This window comes from Sprattus sprattus, assembly GCF_963457725.1.
Source record: "Sprattus sprattus genome assembly, chromosome: 3".
Lineage (NCBI taxonomy): Eukaryota > Metazoa > Chordata > Actinopteri > Clupeiformes > Clupeidae > Sprattus > Sprattus sprattus.
The window spans coordinates 34,808,366-34,835,744 of NC_137922.1; the positions used below are offsets into that span (position 1 = coordinate 34,808,366).

Here is a 27,379-nt window from a genome sequence, read left to right on the forward strand (position 1 = left end):
CCTGCTTCTAGACGCTATAATAGCCTAGCATCTGTGTGCTTAAAAGGCCACTGTGAGGTGGCGCTCAAGTAGTGATGCACTAACAGCAAATCCCTGAACTCTGACCTTGCATGAAGTTCAGGCATGGGGCTAACATGTTTGTGTGCTGTAATCAGGTAGTCATACATGCTCATACATGATTTCTCACACATACACACATACACACACACACACACACACACACACACACACACACTGGCTGTGGGACTGTGCTATCATGCCCCTCCTCTCTCTGTTGCTAGGCGTTTGCTTTCCTTCCATCTCCGCTCTTCTGCTATATTCTCACCCCCTCCGTCTTCAGGCTTGCTCAGAAGTGACACAGCGTTTATTTACTGAAAGCCAATCATGCCATTATTTTTTACTTTTCCATGTTTTCAGTATGTCTTACAACACTGATTTGCAATGTCATTTACGGTGGCAATGTTCATTTGATTTTTAAGTTATGATAACTATCATCCTCCTAAGTTTAAATATTTTATAATTATCATCCTCCTAAGTTTCTTTTCATTTTGCTCTTGGTTTCATCCATTTCATGTTTTGTTTCCATCTTCTGTTTGTTTGTTCAAACATGACACTCCATGTTGTTCATGTGACCCCCCCCCCTCACCCACCCAACCACCGACCCTGGGGCCCCTTCATTCTAAAGAGAGAGAAGGGGAGGGAGAGTGAGGGCAGTACCAAAGCAAGCACCCCCGAAAATGGGGGGGACTTGCTCGGCCTGGACCCCAGTGACTCCCCTGCCCTGTCATCCACCAGCCTCAGCCTGTCCCCTGAACCCACGATTCTCAGCAACCCCCAGATAATGATCGAGGACTCCAGTAAGTATGACACGTAGAATAGAAAGTAGCGGGGAGTGTTTACAAATCTGTCAAGGTGATGGATTCAATTCAAGAGGTACATTGTCAAGGACAATTGGAAATAGTTGCTTGCCTCAAGAGAGCACCATAGAGACAGTGGGAATGTCCATGATTACTTTTTTGCTACTAAATGATGGTTTACAGTTCACAAATGTATCACATATTTGTCCTGGTTTACTGGTCACAAATTTATATATACACACATTATATACGTTTATATATATATCTATACACTACCGTTCAAAAGTTTGGGGTCACCCAGACAATGTTTTTCATGAAAACTCACACTTGTATTTATCAAATGAGTTGCAAAATGAATAGAAAATATAGTCAAGGCATTGACAAGGTTGGAAATAATTATTTTTATTTGAAATATTAATTTTGTTCTTCAAATTTTGCTTTCGTCAAAAAAGGGTCCATTTGCAGCAATTACAGAATTGGAGACCTTTGGCATTCTAGCTGTTCATTTGTTGAGGAAATCTGTAAAAATGTCACCCCACGCTTCCTGAAGCACCTACCGAAAGTTGGATTGGCTTGATGGGCACTTCTTGCGTACCATAAGGGCCAAGCTGCTCCCACAACAGCTCAATGGGGTTGAGATCTGGTGACTGCGCTGGCCACTCCATAACAGACAGCATACGAGCTGCCTGCTTCTTCCCTATATAGTTCTTGCATAATTTGGAGATGCACTTTGGGTCATTGTCCTGTTGTAGGAGGAAATCAAGCGCTCTACACAGGGTATAGCATGGCGTTGCAAAATGAAGTGATAGCCTTCCCTATTTAAAATCCCTTTTACAAATCTCTCACTTTACCAGCACCAAAGCAGCACCAGACCATCAAATTACCTCCACCATGCTTGACAGATTGCTTCAGGCACTCTTCCAGCATCTTTTCACCTGTTCTGCGTCTCACAAATGTTCTTCTGTATGATCCAAACACCTCAAACTTTAAATTCGTCCAGAACACTTTTTTCCAATCTTCCTCTGCCCAATGTCTGTGTTCTTTTGCCCATATCAATCTTTTCTTTTTATTGGCCAGTCTCAGATAAGCTTTTTCTTTGCCACTCTGCCTATAAGGCCAGCATCCCAGAGTCGCCTCTTCACTGTAGAAGGTGACACTGGCGTTTTGCATTTAAAAAGCTGCCAGTTGAGGACCTGTGAGGCGTCTATTTCTTAAACTAGACACTCTAATATACTTGTCTTCTTGCTGAGTTGTGCACCGGGGCCTTCTATTTCTATTTCTTCTCTGGTTAGAGCCCGTTTCTGCTGTTCTATGAAGGGAGTAGTACACACCGTTGTAGGAGAAGTTCAGTTTCTTTGCAATTTCTCGCATTGAATAGCCTTAATTTCTAAGAACAAGAATAGACTGGCAAGTTTCACATCAAAGTTATCTTTTTCGAGCCATTTTGAGAGTATAACCGAACCCACAAATGTGATGCTCCAGATACTCAACTAGCTCAAATGAAGGCCAGTTTTATAGCTTCTCTCACCAGCAAAACACAACATAATTGCACAAGGGTTTTCAAGGGTTTTCTAGTCATCCATGAGTCTTCTAAGGCGATTAGCAAACACAATGTACCATTAGAACACCGGAGTGATAGTTGCTGGAAATGGGCCTCTATACACCTACAGTACCTTGCGTAAGTATTCACCCCCTTGGATGTTTTACCCTTTTATGGCTTTTATAAATCAGTCATGGTCAATATAAGTTGGCTTTTTGGACAAAAAAATTCACAAAATAGCTCTCTTTAATGTCAAAGTGAAAATATATTTCTACACAGTTATGTAAATTAAATACAAATATGTAATGAAAATAAGTGCTTGCATAAGTATTCACCCCCTTTATCACCCCCTTTGTATAGACTGACCTTATTCAACAGAGGTCCAGCCAATTGGTGCTAGAAGTCTCACAATTTGTGTAATGGGGGTCAGTGTGCAGTGAATGTGTCTCAAGTGATTGTAGTATAACGACACCTGTGTCTGGAAGGTCCATTCACTGGTCAGTATTCAGTAATCAGTATTACTGGCTATTGTTAAACCATTAAGACCCAAGATCACTCTAAGCAACTCAGAGAAAAGGTTGTTGAAAAGTATAAGTCAGGGGAAGGATACAAAAAAATGTCCAAGGCACTAAACATCCCCTGGAATTCTGTTAAATCCATCATCAAGAAATGGATGGATTGTGGCACATGTGTAAATCTGCCTAGATCAGGCCGTCCTCACAAACTGAGGGGCCGTTCAAGAAGGAGACTAGTAAGATAGGCCACCAATAGACCTATGACTACTCTGAAGAAGTTTCAAGCTTCAGCAGTTGAGATTGGAGAAACTCTGCATACCACCACTGTTGCCTTGGTTCTTCACCAATCTAAGCTTTATGGAAGAGAGCCACTGTTGAAAAAAAGGATCGACTACAGTTCGCCAAAAGGCATGTGGAAGTCTCCATGGTCAAGTGGAAGAAGGTTCTGTGGTTTGATGAGACCAAAGTGGAGCATTTTTTCAACAGTGGCTCTCTTCAATGAAGCTTTGATTGGTGAAGAACCAAGGCTTCTTCAGAGTAGTCATAGGTGTCTTGGTGGCCTCTCTTACTAGTTTCCTTCTTGCATGGTCACTCAGTTTGTAAGGACGGCCTGATCTAGGCAGATTTACACATGTGCCATATTCCTTCCATTTCTTGATGATGGATTGAACAGAATTTCAGGGGATGTTAAGTGCCTTGGACATTTTTTTGTATCCTTCCCCTGACCTGTACTTTTCAATAACCTTTTCTCCGAGTTTCTTAGGGTGATCTGTGGTCTTCATGTTGTAACAGTAGCCAGGAATACTGATTACTGAATACTGACCAGTGAATAGACCTTCCAGACACAGGTGTCGTTATACTACAATCACTTGAGACACATTTACTGCACACTGATCCCCATATCACTAATTGTGAGACTTCTAGCACCAATTGGCTGGACCTCTGTTGAATTAGGTCAGTCTATATAAAGGGGGTGAATACTTATGCAATCACTTATTTTCATTACATATTTGTATTTAATTTACATGACTGTGTAGAAATATGTTTTCACTTTGACATTAAAGAGAGCTATTTTGTGAATTTTTTTGTCCAAAAAGCCAACTTATATTGACCATGACTGATTTATAAAAGCCATAAAAGGGTAAAACATCCAAGGGGGTGAATACTTACGCAAGGTACTGTATGTAGATATTTAATTAAAAACCAGATATTTTCTAGAATATTCATTTACCACATTAACAATGTATAGAGAGTATTTCTGATTAATTTAATGTCATCTTTCTTGAAAAAAACAGTGCTTGTCTAAGTGATTAAGTGACCCCAAACTTTTGAACGGTAGTGTATATATACACACACACACACTTGGGAATGTTTTTGGACATTCCTTCAAAATAATTCCAATAAAATAAAAATAATAGGTAATATTTCATAGGCTTCTCCAAAGAACTTTTCCTCAAAGGGTATTGAGTAGAACTAAGTAGATCCACTGGTATGAGCACACTAACCTTTAGAGGTTGTCCTGATAAATCAGGAGCACTTTAGCCCCAAGGGTATCATAAAGACATCATCATAAATCTTTCAAGCATATCCTTTTGGTTTCCACCAAAGAGTCAAATAGAACTCGAGCTCCATCTGCCTAGGCAGTGTAACAATTATGGTGTTGATTTTGTCTTCTCTCACCAGATTGAGTCGCACAAGCTGAATTTCCGCGAGACGGCCAAGGCCCGCACCGACCACGGCGCCGAGATAGTCTCCCTGGATGAATCGCCCAACGACCTCAGCCACGTCTCCTCCTCCGGTAGCATCAACATGGCCGACTCGCCACAGCTCTCCACCCTGGCCGACCAGGTGTCGGAATCCCTTGCCAAGCAGGGTTTGTGATCACATAGCCACAACCACACAGATACACATTCTCTCTCTCTCACACACATACATATTCTCTCTCTGTCACACATACACACACACGTGACAAGTTGTCAACCAAGGATCTCAACTCCCTGCTCTACAGCAACGTCCGGTAGAATAGCGGGAAAAAAAAGAAAAAAAAGAGTCCTCTCTGATGTTACCCATCATCCCTTTGTCACGTGGGGATTAAAAAAGAGAAAAAAACACTGTAGTTCTGAGATTTCTTACCGCGCAGCCCTCGGCTATCACTGTTGATTTTTCTTAACCTTTAGTATTTACATGACGACCAATGAAAGTGTTCTGATCCTCATGTTCACATCTTAAAAGATCAAACTTTTTTTTCCACTTCCTTTTCACTGACTTTGGGAATTGGTCATTGAGTTATTACAGGTAATAATGTAAAATGATACAAAAAAAAAGAGATTCAGAAGGGATAATTTTCCTTGAGATCCCTTTGTAGCCACATATCTTACCACTGCATTTGTATGGCATAGATGTCCATTTTCTAGGCCCTGTAGAGTTTTACACTGTCAGCCTTTTCTTTGAGATGTTGTTGTTGTGGAGATGTTTTTGGGATGATCTGAAGTGGCATTTCAACAGAATGAACTTGTGGTGTGAATATATAACAGGAAGGGACGCATAACCGTGGGGAAAGAGGACCTGATTATTCCGATATTACATATGAGGTTTGAGGTTGTTTGGGGAATTGTTTAACTATGAGGCTTATGGCACCGATTCTAGATAGAAACTTAGTCTAACAAGAGGCACACACAAAATGGCAGCATTATATTGCAGCGTTTGAGGACTAGGCTACTTTGTGTTATCCCTTTAAGATATTAAGCCGAAGTTACAAATTAGAACAGTTACAGGGTATCAGTAATTGGTAAATGTTACACTTAGGCAACCACAGGTTACCTTTGGTGAGACCTTATTGATGTCTATTCAAGATGATCAGAGATTCAGAACAGTGAGGTAATCACGTCTTACTATCTCCTGCATAAGAAAACAAGATTAAAAAGCAAAACATAACTGAGACCCAGAGTGCTTGGTGTAGAAAAAAACAAATGTCTGTTGAGCACTTTTGTTTCCTTTAATATGCTGTGGCTATGACATGTATTTGATATGAAACTTTACGACTGTGCCTGCTGGCAGATTTTTATTTATTAAGGTTTTTATTTCCTTTCTTTTTTTCTTCATTGTAAAATGCCTCTCTTATTGGTTTGATTTTTTTTGTCTAAAAGTGGCAACTTTTAGTATTTCATATCCATATGCAATGGGGAAATACAAAAAAAACACAATGGTATTAATCTTCAGCATTAACCCCGTGCATAAACACATCTACCTGTGCAGCTACTACAGTGCTACGAAAAAAAATACTTTTCATAAAAAAAAACACTTTTCATTCACTGTTACAGGCCACTGTTGCTCCATACTCCTTGCTAAGAGAGATTCATGATAATTCTATTAGCCAACCTAAACTTAGATTATCCATTTTGATAGCCGACCTAAAATGACCATTCAAGAAGCTAATCAAAATCTATTCTATTTCAAAAACTGTGTTGTGTATTTGTCCAATTTGCAAGATTGAGTCATGAAGCAATTCATTTAGGACCGCTTTTTATGACAGAAGGTTACTTCTAGTACGAGTTTAAGAACTTGGTGGCTATCTCGGCCAGTGACGCTTGCTGATAGTGGATGTTGGTGTGTCAAATCAAACAACAAAGAATGCCAGAGCTTTGGCGAAAGCATATTTTTTAACCCAAACTGAAGGCTGCAACTGAAGGCTGCAACCCAAACTGAAGGCTCCCTTGTGACCTGGCCTTCTAACCCTGGGTGTGCTTGTAATTCCTAAAGCTCAGAATGGTTTTACTGTCCCCTTAGAAAGGTACAACATCATGTAAAACTCTGAGACCAATCACTGGCCCTATTCACTCTTCAAATGCAGGGTGGCCAACACTCATACCTTTGGCATGAGACAAGATTTTATGTTTCACTAGCATGAACACAAAATCCATAGTCTTTATGCATCTCACGCCAACAAAAATTGGTTTTGGTCAATCTTTGGTGATCTCACTGATTCTTGCATCGAGTCAGCCATGAAAGTTAGCAACTCTACAAATGACATCAGTACCATGAACAGAGAGGCCTGTGGGAGTGTTTTGTTCCTCTCCTCAGAATAGATGTGACATAATTTCAGGGCCGTGGACAGTCATTAACAAGTATGTGCCGAGTGCAATCCTGATCTCATCCCCACGCTTTGATCTCGTGGAGCCTGACCACCAGTCAGAGCATGACTTCATCTGAGCACCTCAGTCGATTAACCTCACAGGCACATATCTACACCCGACTTAACTCTTCTCAAAGTTTTTTTAAACGGGGTTTACAGGTAGTTAGCCTGTCCTTATATGGGTGCGGTGCTATAATGTAGTCTCCCAGTGATGTGGAAGGCGTTCTCACTCAGTTGTGGCATCCCACGACTGATCAATTGAATACTATGCTACTTGCATGCGTCGCTTGGTAGAGATAGATCTCTTTGTTGCCTCTTTTTTTTAAACACGACACGTTAATGATACATCCTTTGCTCTCAATCTTGCGCTTATTAGGATATATATGTATTATTGCGCCGCAACACTACCCAAAAGGTCACCCTTATTTCCTCATTGGGTAAAGAAGGGAGGTGTAGTGATAGTAATTGATTATATATGACGTAATGTGTATATGTTTGACTCTGAAATTAACTATTTGCCAAGGACATATATTTGAGGACACCTGAACATAAAAGCAGTCATTCAAACATAAAAGCGGTGCTTGCAACACAATAATCTGCATGCTGTCTGGTCTTAGTTTTCTTTTACTCTTTCACAAATATGGCGGCACATTTTTTTAAATGTTTTTTGGACAGATGTGTGTACTCGTGTAAATCATGGGTTTCTTGAGCGGTGGGGTTTTGGATGAGGGTAAGGGGGGTATTAAAACAAGGTGATTTAGGATGAGAAGTTGGAGGCTTGACCAGGATAAGGTGGATTGGTGGAAGAATGGTGGCTACTAAGTGATGCGTCTGGTTTGTGGCCGTTTTTTCTTTCTTTCTCCTCCCCGGTCTTTCTCCTCTCTCCCGTGAGGGCTGTAGGAGATGGACTTCTTGCCGTTGTTCCTGTCTACACCTTTCTCACCAGTTTTGCGGGTTGTACATTTTAGCTTGAGCGTTGTGATTGTCGATATTGTTCTTGTGTGTTTTAATAATAATTGGTTTATGATGATTCTTGTCGCTGTAAATGTGAATTTGGAAATAAAGAATATTAAACCACCAAATGACCTCTAGACTTTTTAAGGGACTTATTTCATAGCCTTACGGCTGCAAAGAAATGACAGCTACACAGTCTTAGTACGGGATTTGGGGTTCAAGGAAAGTTATATTATCCACAAAATGTACACGAGTAGCCTATTCCTTAACTGATTGTAGGACTACAGTTAGAGGGCTAAAGTGAAACAAGACAAGGGCGGCTCAAACCACAATGAGATTCTAGTAAAAACAGACAAAATGTCAGTAAACTTTGGACACTAACTGAAAAGATAAGACACAATGGCTTATAGTTTGTTTGCCAAGTTTGACATAAAGGTTTTAATGGTACTATTTACAAACTTTTTCTTTGCAAATGATGTTAACTGCTGCAATATTTGAACTTGTAAAATGAAACCTGTCAAGAAAAGAAAAAACCTACAAAAACTGATAAATGAAGAAAAAAGAAAAACAGTGACTGAATGACTGGAATAAAACATAAAAAACACACAGGATTAGGATCATACAACAATATAGTGGACTTGCATAGCAATCAATTACTAAAGAGGAAACAGTGCTTAAGGAGTAGATACCCTGAAGTGACAAAAACAAAACCGTTGATGGATATAAAATATGACCAGCCTGATGATCAAATGGATAAGACTAAAGAAACATAATCAAAAATAGAGGTTGGGAGATCTTGAGGTTAATTCTGCATATTTGTGTAATGGTAGAATTTATTTGGGCTCACCAACTCAACTCACCACTGATAACTAATAGTTAGTTTCTGCATTAATAATGCGCACGTGCACATCATGATTTCCCTGTATACATGTTGGTGTGCGTTGAGGTAAGCGGAACCCAAGGGACCATGAGAACCAGGGGGACATGGGTGAAAAGTAGGTCTCTAGAACAGGGAGTGGCAGAACAGTTGCTTGTACACTTTCAATGCCAGGTTAGGGGTGCACATTCTGGTGTGCAAACCCCAACCTACACTGAACATAACTGGTTCCCAATAAACGACAGAATAAGCAGACGGCATTCAACCAAATATGAACCTCCTTCCAGAACCTTCCACCCGTCTGAAAAGGTGTCCATGTTCTATACATGCTGTAACAGTGACACACACTTTTAAATTGCTTTGCTTCATCTTCGTTGTATACACAAATGCTTCATCTTTCTTGTATACATAAATGCTGAATTGAACAACTTTATTGAAGATGTATGATTCAAATAAAAATCACAAGAACGTTTGGTCAATTATCTTTAACAAAGTTAGCCAGAAAAAAGGGGTGCCACTGTTTTTAAGCACCTGTTAGCCAGTCAGACGGCATATCTTGGCGAGTACTTATCTGATGATTCGGCATGCTTTCCATAGTTACATGGAAAATGAACTGATAACAAATCAGAAAACAAATGATATTGATAACAAATATTAGAATGATGATTGAAAGGTAACGCCTGCTGTTCTGATACAACACCTGTTCCCCATGTCAGGTAAGTTAATTATCAGAAATCACACTTTTCAAAGACATGACAAAAGTTATATGTACTTTTGAGGAATGAGGGGAGAAAAAAAAATATCCATTTCCTAGTTTTGTTTTTTGTCACTCTGCTACATGGCAACACAGAAAACCAGCTGAGAACCCATCCCCTCTTGGCCAAGCGCCCTTTACAAGTCTGCTACATAGTGCTCTACAGAAGTGTACACCTGACGGAATAAAGTAGCACACTACGTCCCAAGAACATTGTTAAGCCAACAAACAGCATTTATGAAAACATTTTTTTTTCACACTGAATATTTGTTTGTTTTATTTCTATTTTTAATTTTTTTTTACCTTTTTTTTGTCAGTGACAAGACAAACGTGGTGGACAGGTTTTTACTGATGTTCCATATTATTCACTAAAAACTGTGAAGATATTTGGCTGGTGTTTGAATATCAAACAGCAGAAGTCCTTTTATAATTCTTTGAGTTCAAGCGTTTTTTGTTTTTCTCTTAATGCTGGAGAAAGTGTGATGAGTCTGTCAGCACGCAGTATAAACAATGCCGTTGTCATGGTGAGACAGGCTCACTTTCTGACTCTGCCCTCGAGTGGCCTGATTGGATGCCTGAGGTGTTCCTGGATTCATTGTCTGGTTCACTTGGTTCGTCCAGTATGGCAGGCTCCTCAGAGAGGGGGAAGAAGCGGCGTTCCCAGGGATTCACCGTCTGAAATGGGAAAACATTTATTATTCCCCTGGCTGGGCCTTTTGAAAGCAGGTTCGCATTTAAAAACAGGTTACAAACAAACAATAAAAATGCTTCTATCACTATAACATTCCTTTCATACTTTAAACTTTTCAGAATTTTGTACGTACATTTTGTAATTTTCACTCTATTGACTTAATATTGCAGTATATTTGCTGCCTTGCCCTCACTGTATTTCTTTCAAGAGAAGGATATGCCGTTTGACAAAAAATACACGCTTGACGGATCATATTATCTGAGGACAGTTTGGCTTGTGCTCCATTCACTTACATGCTGAGCAGGTTTAGAAAACTGTACTGCAGCCAGCCACTAGATGGCATCAGGGACATTTTGGCCTTTCTGTCAGCACTGACCCAACATGCATATCATTTGCTGTGTGAAATTGAATGAACAGATTCGATGAGTGAGGGAATAGTGATGAGACGCTTGTGTGTGTGTGTGTGTGTGTGTGTCTGCCTATATAAAGCCTCAGAGCCTCTCCTCGTGAATGAGTGGCGCACAGCAGTGTGTGAGTGATCGCAGTGTGTGTGTGTGTGCGTGTTCGTGACAGCATCGTACCCTCTCCTCATAGGTGAAGTCAGGCGTGGAGCAGCGCGTGAGCGAGTCTCGTGAGGAGGGCGTGTCGGGGGTCGGAGGGCTCAGTGGGGAGGACAGCGGCCCGTAGTCCTGCAGCACGTGGAAGAGCGCCATGTCTGGGGACGACGGCTGGGGCGTGTAGGGGTTGGATCCCCCTGGCAGTGGCGTGGTCCGCCCATCCAGAGATTTAAACAATCTGTCCACAGACAACAGGGGACATAATTACAAATCCATCACAAAGCTGATTTAAAATCACAAACGCAAAGCCAATGGGCAGACAGATGAATGTGTGTACATCAATGAATGAACAGTCCATGGTCAGCCATTTTGGCAAAATTGCAGCCAGGGCATGGGCACGAAACAGAAAATAGGCCTGGTCTGCCCAGAACTGCCCATGTTTGGTTGTCGCAACTTTTTTACAGTTCCTTCCGATGGCTTCACTTTTGACTGAGCATAAACTGTCCATGTTTTGTCATCGGTGTACAAAAATGTGTCCGTGTAGATGAAAGTATATGTGTGTAGAAGTTTACGGATATGCAGGTGAGTGTGTTCTGAGATTGTATGTGTATAGTTTTTTTTAGGGAAGTAGACAGCATGTGAGCATGTGGATGTGTGTAATGATGAGTTTAATGCATATAGTATGTGTGTGTGTGTGTGTGTGTGTGTGGTGTGTGTCTGCGTGCGTGCGTGCGTGCGTGTGTGTACCTGCTCCCTCTCCTCGCGGCTGGAGCTAGGGCCCTCCAGGAAAACCGGGAGCGCTCCTGGTCCTCCATGGGGAGGTGCAGCTCAGTGAAGGCCACGTCTGAGAGGTCCTCAATCTGCACAGCCCAAAACACACCATTAGTCCCCTCATGCTAGACACCTTCACAGCCACCTGCTGTTTCTGAACTACGTTTCATACACACCAACAGAAATAACAACACTTGGGGGGTGGGGGTGGGGGTGGGGGGTGGGGGGGGGGGTCAAGGGCAGAACAGGCAACACACATCCCTTTCCCGCTCACACATAAAATGAGTCGACAGCTTCTCACCTCAGCATCCTCCTCATCCTCTGCGGTGGGCTCTTCCAACACGTCCACCTTCCTCCATCTGGAACCCAGAACATGACCTCACACATTAGCAGTCATATAACCAGGGGGTACAGATATGCTCCTGACTGTGACTAGTTTAGAAGCAGCGTTTACTAGTCAAATACATATGGACTCGTATGGAGACCAACATTTTTAGTCCTTTAACATCACACACAAACGGATATCTGTTCAGGCTCGTTTCCTGTACCTTGGTGTGAGGATCTCTTTGTACTGTAGTTTCTCCACGCGCGTGGTGGCGGCTACAGACATGGGGATGACGATGTTGTTGATGTCGAAGGAGCTCTCTCCTCTCCTGCGCCGGATTGGCTGCTGAAACACACAGACACGACGTCAACAGAGGTCACACAGCCAGAGGAATGTGAACACTAACTAAGGTATCCACATATACATTGTGTATAATAACAAGAACCTATAAATGTCAAAAAGACATAGGTTTCAATAACTGTGACCCTAATCAACTAGATATAATCAATTACCTCTACATATGGTGTGAATATTACACCAGACCCTAGTGAAACAGTACAATAATCTGCCTGTTTTACATCTGACCAGCACAAATGGGGTAATTACTGTCCAACGCATCGGCATAGTTGTCAGAGGAGCCCCAAACTGCTTGCTACCAATAAAAAGTCAACACTGATCTGCAGTGCTTAGAGCTCCGGGCCATACCGCAGATCCTGGATGACTGCCGGGGCCCAGTGGCGTGGAGCCTTCGTAGGGGAGGGAAAGCTGCCTGCTCAGGGGGCTGGGAGTGGAAAAGAGGACGCTGGAGAGAGACATAAGCGGACTCCCAGGGTCCATTGACTGCTTTGGACCTGATAGAGAAAGACAAAGAGGTGGAAGAGTGAGCAGGGTGTCTATAGGTATAAACAACAAAAACAAACTAACACAGACAAATTACCAAAGTCTCTCACAATATTCGACGCCACAAAAGAGGAGTAAAAATATTATAGATGTTTTTTTTTTCCCTAAATTATGATTTAAATCCTGTTCATTGGATGGCACGTGCAGCAGTTTGGTTTCCTGTGCTGGGCAGAACCCTGAGGAGTGACATCACCCTAACCTCAGAAACCTTACGTTCACCAATGACAACAACAGCTGTAAGAAAGAAACAGGCTGATATTTGGGCCCATTTTCAGTATAATAAGGCTGAACCTCACAAACCTCCAGGCTCACCACAGGGAAAATGGAGAACTGTCTTGGAGGTTATGTTTCATCATCATGTTAATAGGCAATCAAATTGTTGTGAAGGGATCCGAAAATGGGCAGCAAAAAAGATGTATATTTCAGCAAATTCCTCCTCCTTACCATCAGCCCTCTCTCCCGACAGCTCCCGTGGTCTCTTGCGTCTCTGGCTGCGCTCGTGGGGCCTATCTGGTCTGCAGGGGGTGTGCGTCTCTGATTTGGACACGCTGGCACTCCTGTCCGCCGCCGTGTGGTGGTAGGAACGCTCCAGACGGCTCTTGCGATGGTGAGCCAGCCCTGAGGGGGAACGCAGACAGACAGGAGGGGCGTCAGGAAAACACATGAACTATCCTGAGAGCCGAGGAAATTAGGGGTGCATGAGGGGTCATAGATACAAATTACTTGTTTTTGGTGGGGAAAGAGGCGATGCATTTGCCACATGGATTTAAACTACACTATTGCACTCTTAAAACACAATCCCCACAGAGAAGTGTAAGAGCGGAGTAATGGAACCACAAGGTCGGTCTATGCAGGTGTTCATCTGTAGCCTATTATCTATTCTGTTATGCAGTCAGAGATCACTGCCTATTCAAACCAAATGGACAAATGCTAGAAGTCAACAAAGAAGCTTCATGAAAATGACACCAAATGTGTGTTTGTGTTTACTCACGGACTGTGGCCATGTGTGAGTTGCCCAGCTTGTGCTTGTGTTTGGATGAGGAAGAGGATGGAGGCTGGGGGAGTTGTAGGCCGCTGAGGGCGATCTTGTGTTTGAGCGAGCGCTTCTTCATAGGCTTCAGTTTGTCTGCATTGCTGCCCTGCCCCTGTGCCTTCATCAGACCCTGCAGATGAATGCTCAGTTTTGTGTCTGAGAGAGAGAGAAAGAGAAAGAGAGAGAGAGAGAGACATAATGACAGGGTTAAAGGTTGGTGTGTTGCAGTAATCCACCAGCATGAGGGTAATGTGAAGTACAGGTCCCTAACAGAAGTAGATGCCAGAGAAGAATCATCCAGGTGTATCTGCCTGTTTATGTCCTCACTGGAAGAGAAAACAGAGGCTATGCTTGTCTGCTGTGTGTGTGTCTACATGTGTGGACAGAGCATACCTGATAATGGGCAGAGAATAGTGTATGTGTGTGTGTCTGGTTACTGTAAAGGTGACGTAATGGTAGACAGTCTGTTGTGTGCATGCCTTTAGGCATACCTAAACCTGGAAGGAGTAGCATGTTTGGCCATCTGTTTTTTGGCATACTAGATAGTAGCAAGCCAGTTTCTGTGGCTATGTGTGTGCCTGGCGGTAGGGTGTGTGTGTGTGTGTGTGTGTGTGTGTGCACATATGCTTTTGGCATACCCAACAATGGAGAGATATAGGTGTGTGTGTGTGTGTGTAAGTGGGTGTGTGTATGTGTGTGTGCTCGCGCGCATTTAGCTTACCTGACGGCAGAGAGAGGATAGGATGGATGCCAGTGTCGATATGGGTCAGGCGCTCAGACACAGACAGCTCCAGTGGGGGAGGGGTTGGCTGAGAGGGGCGTCCACCCCCACACATCAGACACAAGGGGTTCACCCCACAGCAAGCAACACACCCCTTCTGAACCTGCTGATAGAGATAGAGAGAGAAGGATGGAGAGAAAGAGAAATAGAGAGAAGGAAAGAGAGAGAAAGAGAATTAGAAAGAGAATTAGAAAGAGAGTGAGAGACCCTTCTGACATTGATCTTTTATTCTTTTTGATTTATCAAAGCAATGGCTACAGTCTAAAGCGTCAGATCAAGTTTTGAAAGACAATCCCATTCCCCCCCCCCCACAAACACACACACCTTTCCAGTGAGGTTGGGGACTGCGCTGGGGTTGACAAATCGTCGTCTACGGCAGCTGAGCAGTGGGCGTGTGCGAGCCGCCACGCAGGTGGGGTCAGGGGTCACTCCCAGTGGCTTCCTGCCAGAGACGGTTTCAGCGCTACAGACACACGCAACGAGCCACATCAACAACAATAACAAACACACCGTACTATACAGAGCATATATGATGTATTACATTCGTTCCAATGACAAATATCTAATTCACCTTCAGATTCAACTATACACTTCCCATCTATGGCAGAGAATAAGGCTGTAGGACAGGTTGTAAATATGAGCTCTTCATTTCACAAGGTAAATGGTTTATTTACATGAGAGAGCTACACTCAAAATAAAAGTAGGTAATTTTCACCAGACTGTAATATACTGCTACCTGCCACTCAGGGGCAGCAGAGAGCACCAAGCGGTGGGTGTTTTTTTGGGTACCTGTTCGGGATGCTGTTGATTGTGTTACAAGTTGCTGCTGGGTTGTCAGCCTTCTCAGAGTCCCCAGCCTGAACCCAAAACACACGTAAGAGATTTGTCCCACACCACAGTATTATGACCAAACTATGCACTTCATCCTTAACTAAACTGTGAAAATTGTGAGAAATTCACAGGAAAGCTTTCGTTACCCATACATTTCTCTGAATTTCACTGCAACACTTTGTGATTGTTGAGGCAGAGAACTAAAAACTGAACTGAAACGGCTTTGCTTGGTCATCCTTACCTCAGATGTGGCAAAGGGCGAGGGCTCCGTCTCTGCAGACGGCTCACCGGGAGCAGGCTCACCCAACTCCACAGCCCCCTGAGGGCAACAAGAAGCAGATAGCACGTCAATCACAGCCAAACACAGATGGATGCTTTTATAAGTGACTGTCACTTAGTTCACTAACTTCATCCTAAAACACACACAGACATGTACACACAACACACACTCAAGCTAGTCCTTGTGTTCAAAACAGTGTTGTGTGCTTGACTCTTAGGTCAAAAAGACATTAACGCAAGATGTTTTACAAACAAAGCCACAAGTCAGAACACCTTCCATCAAGAAGAATATAGAGTGGAATTTATAGAAAATTTTCTTGCAACACCATTTAGATGAAAAAATAATGTGACACAGACGGTATAGTCATAATGATTATTAAACCATCACCTTGCTGGCACGGATCTGCCTGTAAATTTCGGCCTGCTGGCGAATGCGGTACTCCAGGTCGGACACGTGGGCCTGTAGCCAGTTCCAGTGACTGATGATGGACGCCCGCTCCACTGCATAGCGGCCCTTCGCCCTCCTCCATCTGAACAGGGGGAGAGAAAGAGAGCGTGGTTATGGGTGAGCATACAGACAGCAAAGAGAAAAGTGTGCGTGTGTGTGGGGGGCAATCAAACAATAACAGCAATCTTCTGGGATTTAGAATGCTGATCCTCTATAACACCTACATTTCCCTCACAGGATTAATAAAAGTGTATCTCATCTCATGCATGATATCATGAGCTGTTTGTGATCATGGGCGTGAGAATGATCCTGAGCACAAGTGGATCTGTGTTATTTTGTACTGCTCACTGTATGCCAGAGGACCTCAGACATGTTTCATATTTGAATGAGGATTATATTCCTCACTGATTTGGTTGCGTCGCTAGATGCCAATCTAAAATCTAAGTTTAAACAAAAAAACCTTCTAGTCTTTGCCGTGGTACTGCTGTATTATCCGTGTTGTGCTGCAGGGGGCACAAGTGTGCAAGTACGACCAATAGCCTCAAGGACGGAAAAATACAATCATGATGCCCTTTATCTTCCTTTCTTTCAGATTTTCAACACATCAGACATAAACACTTCTCCACCATCTCCTGTACCCATTTCAAACACTAGAAAACTACCATTCCTGCCATTTATCCCTTAAATACTCTGACAACAGACAGCTGCATAGTCTTAAAGGCCATTATAATAGCAGCGAACAATGGATTTGAACAATGGCCAACGACCACATTATGTACAGGAATGAAGCGCGGCTCTGGAATGCCAAAGCCAGGATGCTTCAAGGTTAAACATACTACAGATTGATAAGTACTCAGCAACCAAAGGCTTTCTGCACAAAGAAGACATTTAACATAGCATTGCAAACTGTCTTATACATATGTGCAAGCACACACACACACACACACACACACAAACTAGCTTTCAATACACAGACTAGACGTAGAAGTCTGCCTCTTGCCTCTTAGTCGTCTCTGCCTCCCTCATTCCCTCCCACACAAAGACAGAAAGCATACATGCACCCCCACTCGATCTCCAGTAGTACACAATTTACACACTCAGCACATTCTCAAAGGGCAGACTCCCTAATAAGTCACACCAACGCACATCTCATTACCGCCATACACACACACACACACTTACAGATACATACATACACACACACAGCGTATAACTTGGACATGCTCTGATATACACTAAAGAGAGGCTCTCAGACTGAAGGCAATTATTTGATAGTCTTTGTATATGGGCCATTGGTGAATCAGTGCCAACAGCATTCCCAGGCCCCTTTACAATCCACCCTTTCTGTTTGGGTCACTTTGCTCAATGAGACCAACACACACACACACACACACACACACACACACACACACACACACACCCTCTCAGGCCGATTAAAGGAGGAGCACAACAAACGGGTGAGTGGAGGAGAATAAATAACTTACTAGTGGAAGGAGAGACGGGGATCTTACGACGGGGACACAAACAAGCAAGGGCTAAGGGCAAGACTACTTAGTAGTGTGTGTGTGTGTGTATATTTATATATGAGTGAGTTAATGAATGTGTGGGAGTGAGGGAGAGAGAGAGAGAGGGAGTGTGTGTGTGTGAGGCAATGAGAGGAAGAGGGAGAGCAGAAGGTAATCTCCCCTTAAAAGACGTTCACAATATTTTCATTCATAAAATTAAATTGAAGATGACAGTAAATAACTCTGTTTTTCTTGCCTTTGGGGTTATACTAGCATTGCTACCCTACACTCCCTATCAAACAGGTATATCACCTAGACAGATACAAAAGACTCTGAAAGCATAGTCGCCTTTTGTCCAAGTACATTTTTCAATTAGACATATGGACAAAAAAAAAAAAATGGACTAGGAATCTGTACAAAAAAATCTGTTGTTTTCGTGTTAGTGTTACCAGAGAGTTTGGAGAAGATGAGTCACCCAACACAAACGGGATGAAAAAAAGTTGAGAGGGGAGAAGAGAAAAAAAAAAAAGTAAACATGCCTAAGAAGTGATGGTGAAAAACAAGTGCCATTACATTAGCGCACAAAGCCAACACGCAGTTTAATACCGCAGGAGAATCAGAACGGCACCAGATGTGTGGAAAACAGGGGTTTGTCCAAAAATGTAGAAAAAATTAAAGACACGAAGGAAGACAAAAGAAAAAGAAAGAAGCCGGGAAGAAAGAAAAGAAAAGTCTGTCACTCTTCTCCTTTTTCCACACAGCTCATTATAGTGCACAGTCATGGGGAGATGGAGTCGCTGAGTCACTAGTAAAGATGGCTTCATTAGAGCCGCTGAGATACTAGAAGAGATGGCTTCATTATAAGCACCACATGATCCCTCTTACCCCCACTCACGCTTTACTCCTCTCTCTCTCGCTCGCTCTCTCGCTCTCTCTCGCTCTCTCGCTCTCTCTCGCTCTCTCGCTCTCTCTCTTTCTCTCTCAAGATGAGGGCACCAACATGTGTATAACCAGGATCTGAGTACCTGTTTGCTTAAAACGTCAACCAAAATAACCATGACTCATCTTGAAAGAGAGAGAGTGTGTGGCAGGGACAAGGACCTGTATTCATGAGGAGCAGTGCTCTATCAATGGCCAGTTTTTTTTCTTTCCAAATCCTTTCTGTAATTATTAAGAGCTGAAAGGAAAGTCTGACATTGTTCTCACACACTCACACTCACACACACACACACACACACACACACACACACACACACACACACACACACACACACACACCATCGCTCTTGCTTTGGCTCCGCAGGTGCTCTGTACCATCGCCCTGTCAGAACCTGTACGGCCACAGCTGAATGAGAGCTTCACATAGAACACTGTGATTACGTTCCTTCTCCTGTTGTTTGCATAGGGAAAGACTGGGCTATGTTGTTTGGTATTTGATATCACACAATGTGTGTAAATTATTTGAATAGCCTCTGCCCTCTATTTACAGCACTCTCCCCTGACATGCCTCCAACATGCAAAGACAAGCAGTCAGCCTTGATGAGTCATGCTGTTATAGAGTTGCACCAGATGGTGAGGCCAGGCAGTCTAACACTGGGGAATTTAAAAACAGTACACACACAAACACGGTACACATACAAACACACACACACAGTTCTCCTGCAGAGTGGTATTTAACACATCTGTGTTCCTGCTCTTCTGTAGATCCTCCCGTCTGTGTGTGTGTGTGTGTGTGTGTGTGTGTGTGTGAGAGAGAGAGAGTGAGAAAGAGAGAGTGAGAGTGTGAGTGAATTAAAGACAGAGCTGGCTCTTTTGTGGTGGCATCCATAAAGAGGTCAGATACAAGCTGGAGTCAAAGTCCTCAGACAGAAACTGCAGCAGACCTGCGGTGTTGCCGTAGCGACAGCAGTCAAAGTTCAAGTGACTAAAGTTCCGTTTCCTGGTTCATGAGGCGAGTGATGTAATAAAGGACGGCCTCGCCTTGAGTGTGAAGGACAAGAGAGCGCAGTGAAATCGGACACAGACAGACACCCTGTGCCACACCTTGGTTTAAACCACACATGCACACGTCCTCCAAACATAAACGCCACAGACAGGCCTTGTCTGGGAAAATCCCTTTATGGGATCAACCTTCATTTCATATTTCAATACACAGCGACCCACACACCCCATTAAGATGCCAGCATTATCAGGCTAAACCCCTGACTCTTTGAACCACGCAGAGCTCATGACTTCTTGTGCACCATTCACATGTTTGCTCTCCCTCCACACACACACCCGCAGCCCTTTCATGGATGCCTGCATATTTAGGTCAGGGGTCTAGAGGGCCAGGCGGCAAGTTGGGGGCACTTTTAATCATCAACCTGAGGCCCTCTGTGGCGGCTAGTACTGGGTCTCTGCTGGGCCTGGGCCTCAGCTTCACCCCACCCTGCTGCCCACACATGGGAACACTAGTAAAACCACATACTGCTCTCACTTCCCTGCAACACACAGGCCCCCTCTCACACACTCACTCACACACACACACAGTCAAAAGAATTAAGACTTTCCATATTAAACATACATTCCAATAAAATTGTAAGTTGTGGAATAACACAATGTCCAACAGACACACCCACCCACACACTATTTGCACTACAAACACACTTATACAAGTTGCCATTGCCTCACTGACACACCATATGGCACAACACACATGCTGTACATATTTAACTGGAGGGTCAGCAAAAAAAAGATCTTCCACCACCATATTAAAAAGACTGAATGTGTTTAACTTTTCCCCCCCGTGAGTTAAGCACAGGCCCCTGCGTCACCTGTCTGAGCTGCTCTTCTGGCTTGAATAATGCAGCGCTACTCTCTATCTCTCTCTCTCTCTGAGCATAAACAGGAAGTGGAAGCGTGGTCATGATTCAGACTGCGCTGCACCGGGGAGTGGCGGTGGAGGAAGCAGAGCAGGGATGACCTCAAACACAGAGCAGAGCAGCGCCCCATTATGACAAAACAGAGAGCAGCCAAGAGGGGAGGGAGTGTGCTGGAAATTAACTGGGTGGGTGGTGGAGAACAGAGATGCGCTCCAAGTCTACCCCAGACAGTCACAACACAAACACACACACACACACACAAACACAGAGACAGACAAACACACACACACACACACACACACACACACACACCGACCACCCTCAGTGAACCAACACAGTTAGCCCACTTTAAGCCAAGTTCCCATAGTTCTAATGGTAGGGAAAGGTGCAACAACAATGTAGAGGTAATTGGTTCAATTTCCAGGGAGCCAATACGGCTTTGGATGAAAACATGTGATATATATATGTACAAACACCACACACGAATGCACCCACTCAGACACTAGAGTTTACCTGTACAAACTGGTGAGGCAAGTGGTGATGCAACCGTGCTTCATAATAATGAGGTTGTTGAACCAACCCACCATGGACTTGCCTTGGCCCAAGCTAAACCTGTTTCTACTAGCAGTCACATGTGTGTCACCTCACAGGAAGAGAAAGGCCGGATGGGTTATCACTAATCCTAAGTATTCTGGGTGTGTGTCTGTCAGGGGATGAGGCATTGTTGAAAGTGACAGAGGAATTATGAAAATTAAAGGTTCAGTCTGTGATTCTAATACCACACACTTTATCAGATTCCGTAAATTGCTTCTCACGATCCTTCGTACACAGCCCTGGCTCTGTGTATGGGAGACAAACACAGTAGCTCAGAGCTAGCAATAAACACTCCCAGACAATCAACATAGTGCTTCAGGCGCACAGAAGGGAGGGGTGTGATTTGATTGGCTGTTTAACTCAAATAACCACAACCTTTGGTGAAACCAAAACAGAATCGCAGACTACATCCTGGACTCATGCCCGCGCACAGAGAGCTCAACGAGTGATAAGTGGAGCGAGTTATGTCAGTTGTGTGGGCGATGAGTGAAGTCAGTCAGTTGTGTGAGCGATGTGTGATGTCAGTTGTGTGAGCGATGTGTGATGTCAGTTGTGTGAGCGATGTGTGATGTCAGTTGTGTGAGCGATGTGTGATGTCAGTGGTGTTGAAACAGGTTGAACCCTTTAGGTCCTGCACCCTTATCAACCGATACCATTAGCCCATCACAGGCAAAGAGTCTATTTCTAAATTCGGTCAGAGAGACTTATGCAAGTGATGGGATAGATTTCATCACTGCCTGATTCTCTGCAAGCCTAACACATGGCCTTTGTATGAGTGAGGTCCAGTTCACTGAGGTTACTGGAAAGGATGACATGCCATTTTCTGATGTTTTTGTTTGTCTCTTTAGTCACTGCCCCCGCGTCCTTCAGAGCAGGGAGAGGAGAGAGGCAGGGGAATGTTTATTCCCCCTCCATGAGTCAGACAGCCAGATATCCATGTCTTATTTTAGTGATGTTTCAGTGATATTTCTATACATCTTTACTTATTCATAACATGTAATTTTGTCATGATATTCTGTCAACCTAAATAATTACAAACCCAGGAAACTCCCCTGTTCTCTAACTGGCTGGTTTGCTGTACAAGATCTTATAACCAGTACAGTGAGAGCATTCACATATTAAACACATTTTTCTCCATGATTGACACCCTATATAACAACCACCCTGTACTCACATCTTGACATGGCGCTTGTCCGGGTCGGCGCGGGCAATCTCCTCCTGCTCCACGTCCGACTCCCCGCCTGAGCTGCTCTCGGTGGCGTCCGAGTCGAAGGCGACCTCGGCCGAGTGCAGGAAGCTGCTGCCGCTAACATGCAGCCGCTCCAAATCCGCCGGAACCGTGCCGCCTCTCAGGAAGCTCGCCACGCCCGAGGAGGAAGAGGTTGATGCAGAGGAGAGGGAGGAAGGGTCCATGCGCCCCCAGGGGTCCGAGACAACGTGGCGACTACTGCCACTGTGGTGTGCAGCCGTTTGCTCTACGAAGCCAGAGAGCTGTTGCTGCACGTGCCGCTCCACCTGCTTGGCCTGCACCACCTGCAGCCGCTTACGCAGACGGCGCATGCGGCCCTCGATGTCGGTCTGCCGCCGCTGCGTCTGCTGCGAGCGTTCCTGGAGCTGCAGGGTGGCCGTGGGTGGAGAGGGAGGACGCAGTAGGGAAGAGGAGGGAGGTCCAGGTCTGTGGTCTGTTGTGATGGTGGTGGTATGCATGGGATCGGAGCTGGAGGGAGGTTGCTCAGGGTCGGCCTCCAACCGCTGGGGCGAGGCATTCTGGCAGTTAGAGGGAGGAGGTGAAGAGCCATTGTTGTGGGATACTGGGGAATGAGAAGGTGAAGGTGGGGTGGGTTGAGGGGGGTCCTCTTCTCCTCCGCCCTGAGTGGTGGGCTGAATGTTCTGCTGCCCCCTTCCCAATGCCCTGAAAAGGCCTCCATCACCCCTTGTGATAGGAGCAGGTTTGGGCAACTGAGTGTTCTGAGACGGGGCTGTCTCCTGACTGGCGGTTGACTTTCCACCGCCACCTCCATTCACCACACCGACGCCATTGGCGGCCATCTTCTTGGCGAGTCCGTTGACATTCATGGCGTGCCCGTCTGCACTGGGCGCGGGCGTCCTCTCGCCCCCGCTGAGCAGGCCTTGCAGCTGGCCGCCTGTGATCTCCAGCGCCTGCCTCTTGCGCAGCAGCGCCTCTCCGCCAGCTGTGGCGGCAAAGAGCCCCAGGCCCTGGTGCTGCTGCTGGCTCTTCAGCACTGTCTGCTGGATGAGCGCGCCCTGCAGCGACTTGAGCGACTCCTTGGCCTGGTTGGACGACGGGACCGTGGTCACATCGGAGCACAGGTAGGAGGCCACCAGAGGCTGCAGCTTGCCCAGCGACGAGGGCTTTGACACGGGGAGCGAGTCGCCGCGCAGAAGGGTCTTCTCCTGGGTGTTGTGGTGATAACGATGGTGGTGGTCTGTGCCGTTGACGCTGCGACGCTTCGAAACGGCGCCGGTGCCGTTGGATGTGCAGAGCAGAATGTTGGTGGCGTTGCTGTTGTTCTCGACGCTGGCGGTAGGGGAGAGGTTAGAGGAGGGCGGGGCCAGCTTGAAGCGGATGCGGTGAGCTTCGGCCGGGGCGTCGGTTAGAGCGGGCGCCATCGCAGCCATGCAGTGGCCAGGGGATGGAGCCACCCCCCTCGTTGTTGCGCCCTGCCCAATCACCGCCTGCGGAGGCTGGGAGAGGGTGAGAGAAACAGGGGAGAGAACTAGTGGGGGGGTGAGGAGGGAAGGAGAGAGATAGGACACAGGTGCAGATGGGGGGGGGGGGGGGATGGGGGAAATTAAAAGTGGGAGAGAGACAGAGAAATACATTGATGAGACGGTGTACAGTCATTTGTGATTGTATTATACTGAAAGGAAATGTTTGCTGTGAGTAACTACTCGTACATTTCCAGTAGCACGAGGGAAAAGAACCTCAATGTAGAGTGAGGTAGCCTACTGTTCTTCTATCCTCTTAGTCTATCTTAACAGCTAAGCAAATTCTACGTAATTAGCATCTACTGCATCAGTGTTTCTTGACAATGACTCAAACAAAAACTAATATATGAAGGAGTTGTGCACTGTGTAGGCACAAACATTAGGCCACCCCTGGCTAAGCAGTCAGCCTAAAATACCGCCTTAAACAGACATAACCCTTCACCTCTCGCTTGACCTCACAGTTAACACAGTGGAAAAAATGTGAACCCGGTCACCTGGCTAATAGGGGAGGGGGGTGGCCCCACACAAACTAGACCCTGGACACGGTAATGACCACTACAGCTGTTTGGGAGGGAAAATCCTGTTATGGTCAAGCTTGTGTGAGAGAGCAGGCCCTCGTTCTCTATCCCCTCCAATGGTGTCTGCCTCCACTCCCCCCCTCCTCCTCCACAAGAACTAACCATCTGTGGTCGAGGAATTAATGTATCCTCAGGACAAGGGACTGAGCGCTATGTGACTAGACTGAAATGAGAAAGGTTTGCGCAGAGGCCTACATCTGCATGAAACCTTTGCACAATATCTACAACCCCATGTGTCCAGCTGTGTACAATTTACTTGAGGCATACCAGTTGAAAAGATGTATAGGTTTGTCATGCACTAATTGAATGAACACGAATCCCTAAAACAGACCCGTTAAACGGGCGGAATAATTTGACCTCGAAGTTTTGATTAATTGCTGAATCTTATTAAATAGTTTCATATGACTAGGCATGTCATTTTAAGAGTGGCATACTGTATGTCTGACGTAAGACTAAGTCCAAGTGCCGAGCAAGCGGGTGTTTACCACAAGGGATTATCGAACCTGTAGTGTTACGTTAACTAGGTTAATATGTCAACACAACTCAGGGATCAATCCTGGTTCACATTTTACGACATCACTTGTACAGACACAAAGTATAATTTTGTAAAACCATAGAGGGGTTATTTGCACCATGGGATAAGAGAGAATATGACATCTCAAGAGAAAATAGGCTAAACTGCGTGAAATCGCACCACCGCAGAGCAAACAACGTTACTACGCCATATTTCCTAGGACGATTATGCAATACCTACATCTCGCCGTCCAAATTAGTCCCTACCAATGAGGAAAAAAACTCCCAAAAGACATCCAGAGAAACACAAGACCTGCGTTAAAGTGAAATAACGTTTAGATTATTCGAGCATTTGATATGGGCATATCATGAGCTGCAAGTTATTTAGCCAGCTAACGTTGATTATGAAGAAATTGTGACATATACGATACTAAGGGGGGCACCGGAGTCTACAGAAGGGTGAACAGAACCCGGCGACAGTGTGCACTGTATCCACAAAACAATGTTTTGTCCAAATTTTTTGTGTAAAGTGGCGCCGCGCCTACGCCTAGTCTCACATTGAGTGAACTAGCTAGCTAGATGGCTGATTGCCAAAATCTTAGGTTAGCAATGGCACAAAAATACACTATAGTCTAGCTTGATAAACAGACCAGCGGATAAAACACTGTGTATTAGTAAGGAAGAGTAGTATTGGTAAAAACTGAAGACGCGGAGTATGTAGGAAACGCGGAAACGTCCATACACGCGTGGGTTAACCAGAACTAACGTCGCTTCATTAAGTTTATCTAGTCATGAAGTAAGATATAAGTCCAATCTTCTATTAGAAGGCTAACTGGATGTCAAGCCCGTACCATGTACATTTGGCGTAAATTAGTAATAACTTCACTTTAACTTGTTCAAAAGATTGAGCGTGCTTTTGACTTACAAAATTCATGAGAGCTGAAGTAGCTTTCTTTAATAAATCAAAAAAACAAAATGAGTGAAAACATGTTATATTTGCAGCAAGCAACAATACTAACCAGCCAGTAACGATAACATGGACGTTAATTTTGCTGTTAATTTCAAACCACATAGGGATACTACATTCTAACCAGGAAGATTATTGTTACCCTGCACGCCTTATCTGTTGTGTTGACGGATCAATGGTGCATAGCTCACACATCGAGTGATATGTGAAATTGTGACTAAACACAACGTTGCATAATCATCAGCACATTTACGTTACCGAAGTCCCTATTGTAGCCATACAGCCCATGTCGCTGGCTACCTTAGCCGACAAGCTGGCCAATGATTTATAAGCCGTGAAATGCTAGAGATCTTAGTACATTACTAATGTTGAAAATGTGCTTTAAAACAAAACACGTATCATTATATTGCTACCTTACGAATGTATCCTTGCTACTGTAGCATTTCCCCAACGCAAATGTGTAATGTTTTATACACAGAGCCTTGGCAGTGGGAAACGTTAAATAAGACCGCAAACCAACTAGTCTAGCTTGCTAGCTAACCAGCTAACAAAGAAAAAGGAGGAACCTACCACGTGATGAGGTGCACTGTCCGACCGAATTTCAGCCGTAATTCCGTGCAGTTTGAGAGGGCTTAAGAAAAATATCCACAAAAACAAATAGTAATTGCCATTTTATACCGCCATTTCCAGCGTCTTTAACAAAAGAAGGTCCGTTCTCATGCACCCCGCTTTCAGGAAGCCTTTCGTTTTCGCTCCGGATTCACGAAATGGGCGAAACTACACCTTGCTGCCACTTCTTTGAAATATGGGCTGCAAGTGAAAAAAAATGGTTATATCCAGTCGAATATACAACGAGTTTTGGAGAAAAAACCTAATATTTACAGATATTCGAATATTTATTTGACTTGGGAGATGCAAACAACCAGTTTCAAAATTATTTTTTCATCGCTAAAGGGAGAGACGCACAAAAGATGGCGGCTCGTCCCTCTCCATCGGATTTGAGTCTGACGAACGCAAATGCGGAGTGTTGCTTGTAGGCGGGAGACATTTCTCTTGCTGGCCGCTGGGGTAGAGATAATGGCAAGAACTTTCTTGTGCAACCACTAGGTGGAACTGTTGTCACAGACTTTTACAGGCAAGGTCAAATGCCAAGGAAAATATTTCTATTATTCGGTTAGAGTAGCCTAAATACATTTTTCCATCACCCTCTAGCACGGCATTTTAAGCAATAAAATCAGGACTGGATTTTTTAACAGGCTATTTTCTGATGTTAGAAGAGCATATTGTGTCACAAGTTTTCAAGTATATTTGAGTTGAAATTACAACATGTGAACCAATCTGGTTGAACAGCTTTGCATTACAATTTCAAAGAGCATTTTGGCTCTA

The 27,379-nt window shown here is 44.4% G+C and overlaps 2 protein-coding genes across 3 annotated transcripts in view; one reads left to right on the forward strand and one right to left on the reverse strand.

Annotated features, from left to right (window-relative positions):
* Nucleotides 1-8,126, forward strand: part of mapta (microtubule-associated protein tau a) — a 35,288-nt gene extending 27,162 nt beyond the window's left edge. Inside the window, exon 22 of the mRNA XM_080835039.1 lies at nt 4,596-8,126. Within this exon, the coding sequence (XP_080691165.1) occupies nt 4,596-4,793 (198 nt within the window). The 3' untranslated portion in view covers nt 4,794-8,126. The remainder of the gene's footprint in view (nt 1-4,595) is intronic.
* Nucleotides 8,127-8,477: 351 nt separating this feature from the next.
* kansl1a (KAT8 regulatory NSL complex subunit 1a) lies at nt 8,478-26,968 on the reverse strand. 2 transcript variants are annotated; one of them, XM_080834393.1, is made up of 15 exons: nt 26,564-26,968; nt 22,380-23,943; nt 16,186-16,327; nt 15,760-15,837; nt 15,477-15,544; nt 15,012-15,150; nt 14,628-14,790; nt 13,865-14,062; nt 13,318-13,491; nt 12,679-12,824; nt 12,197-12,318; nt 11,950-12,007; nt 11,625-11,737; nt 10,902-11,115; nt 8,478-10,304 (listed from the first exon to the last, which is right to left on the reverse strand). In XM_080834393.1, the coding sequence occupies exons 2-15, from the start codon at nt 23,843-23,845 to the stop codon at nt 10,149-10,151; spliced, it is 3,237 nt and encodes a 1,078-aa protein (XP_080690519.1). In that variant the 5' UTR covers nt 23,846-23,943; nt 26,564-26,968; the 3' UTR covers nt 8,478-10,148. The 2 variants fall into 2 exon arrangements, with proteins under 2 accessions (XP_080690519.1, XP_080690518.1); XM_080834392.1 differs by having other exon boundaries at nt 14,628-14,793.
* Nucleotides 26,969-27,379: the final 411 nt, after the last annotated feature.

Bases quoted from the DNA above. Each gene is read 5' to 3' on its own strand.
- kansl1a (XM_080834392.1), bottom strand. From the start codon at position 23,845: ATGGCTGCGATGGCGCCCGCTCTAACCGACGCCCCGGCCGAAGCTCAC. The intron at 14,063-14,627 runs GTAAGCTAAATG...TCTCTCTCTCAG, and splicing joins TATCCTCTCTCTGCCGTCAG to ACACAAAACTGAGCATTCAT. The intron at 11,738-11,949 runs GTGAGAAGCTGT...TGGGCTGTGCAG, and splicing joins AGGATGAGGAGGATGCTGAG to ATTGAGGACCTCTCAGACGT.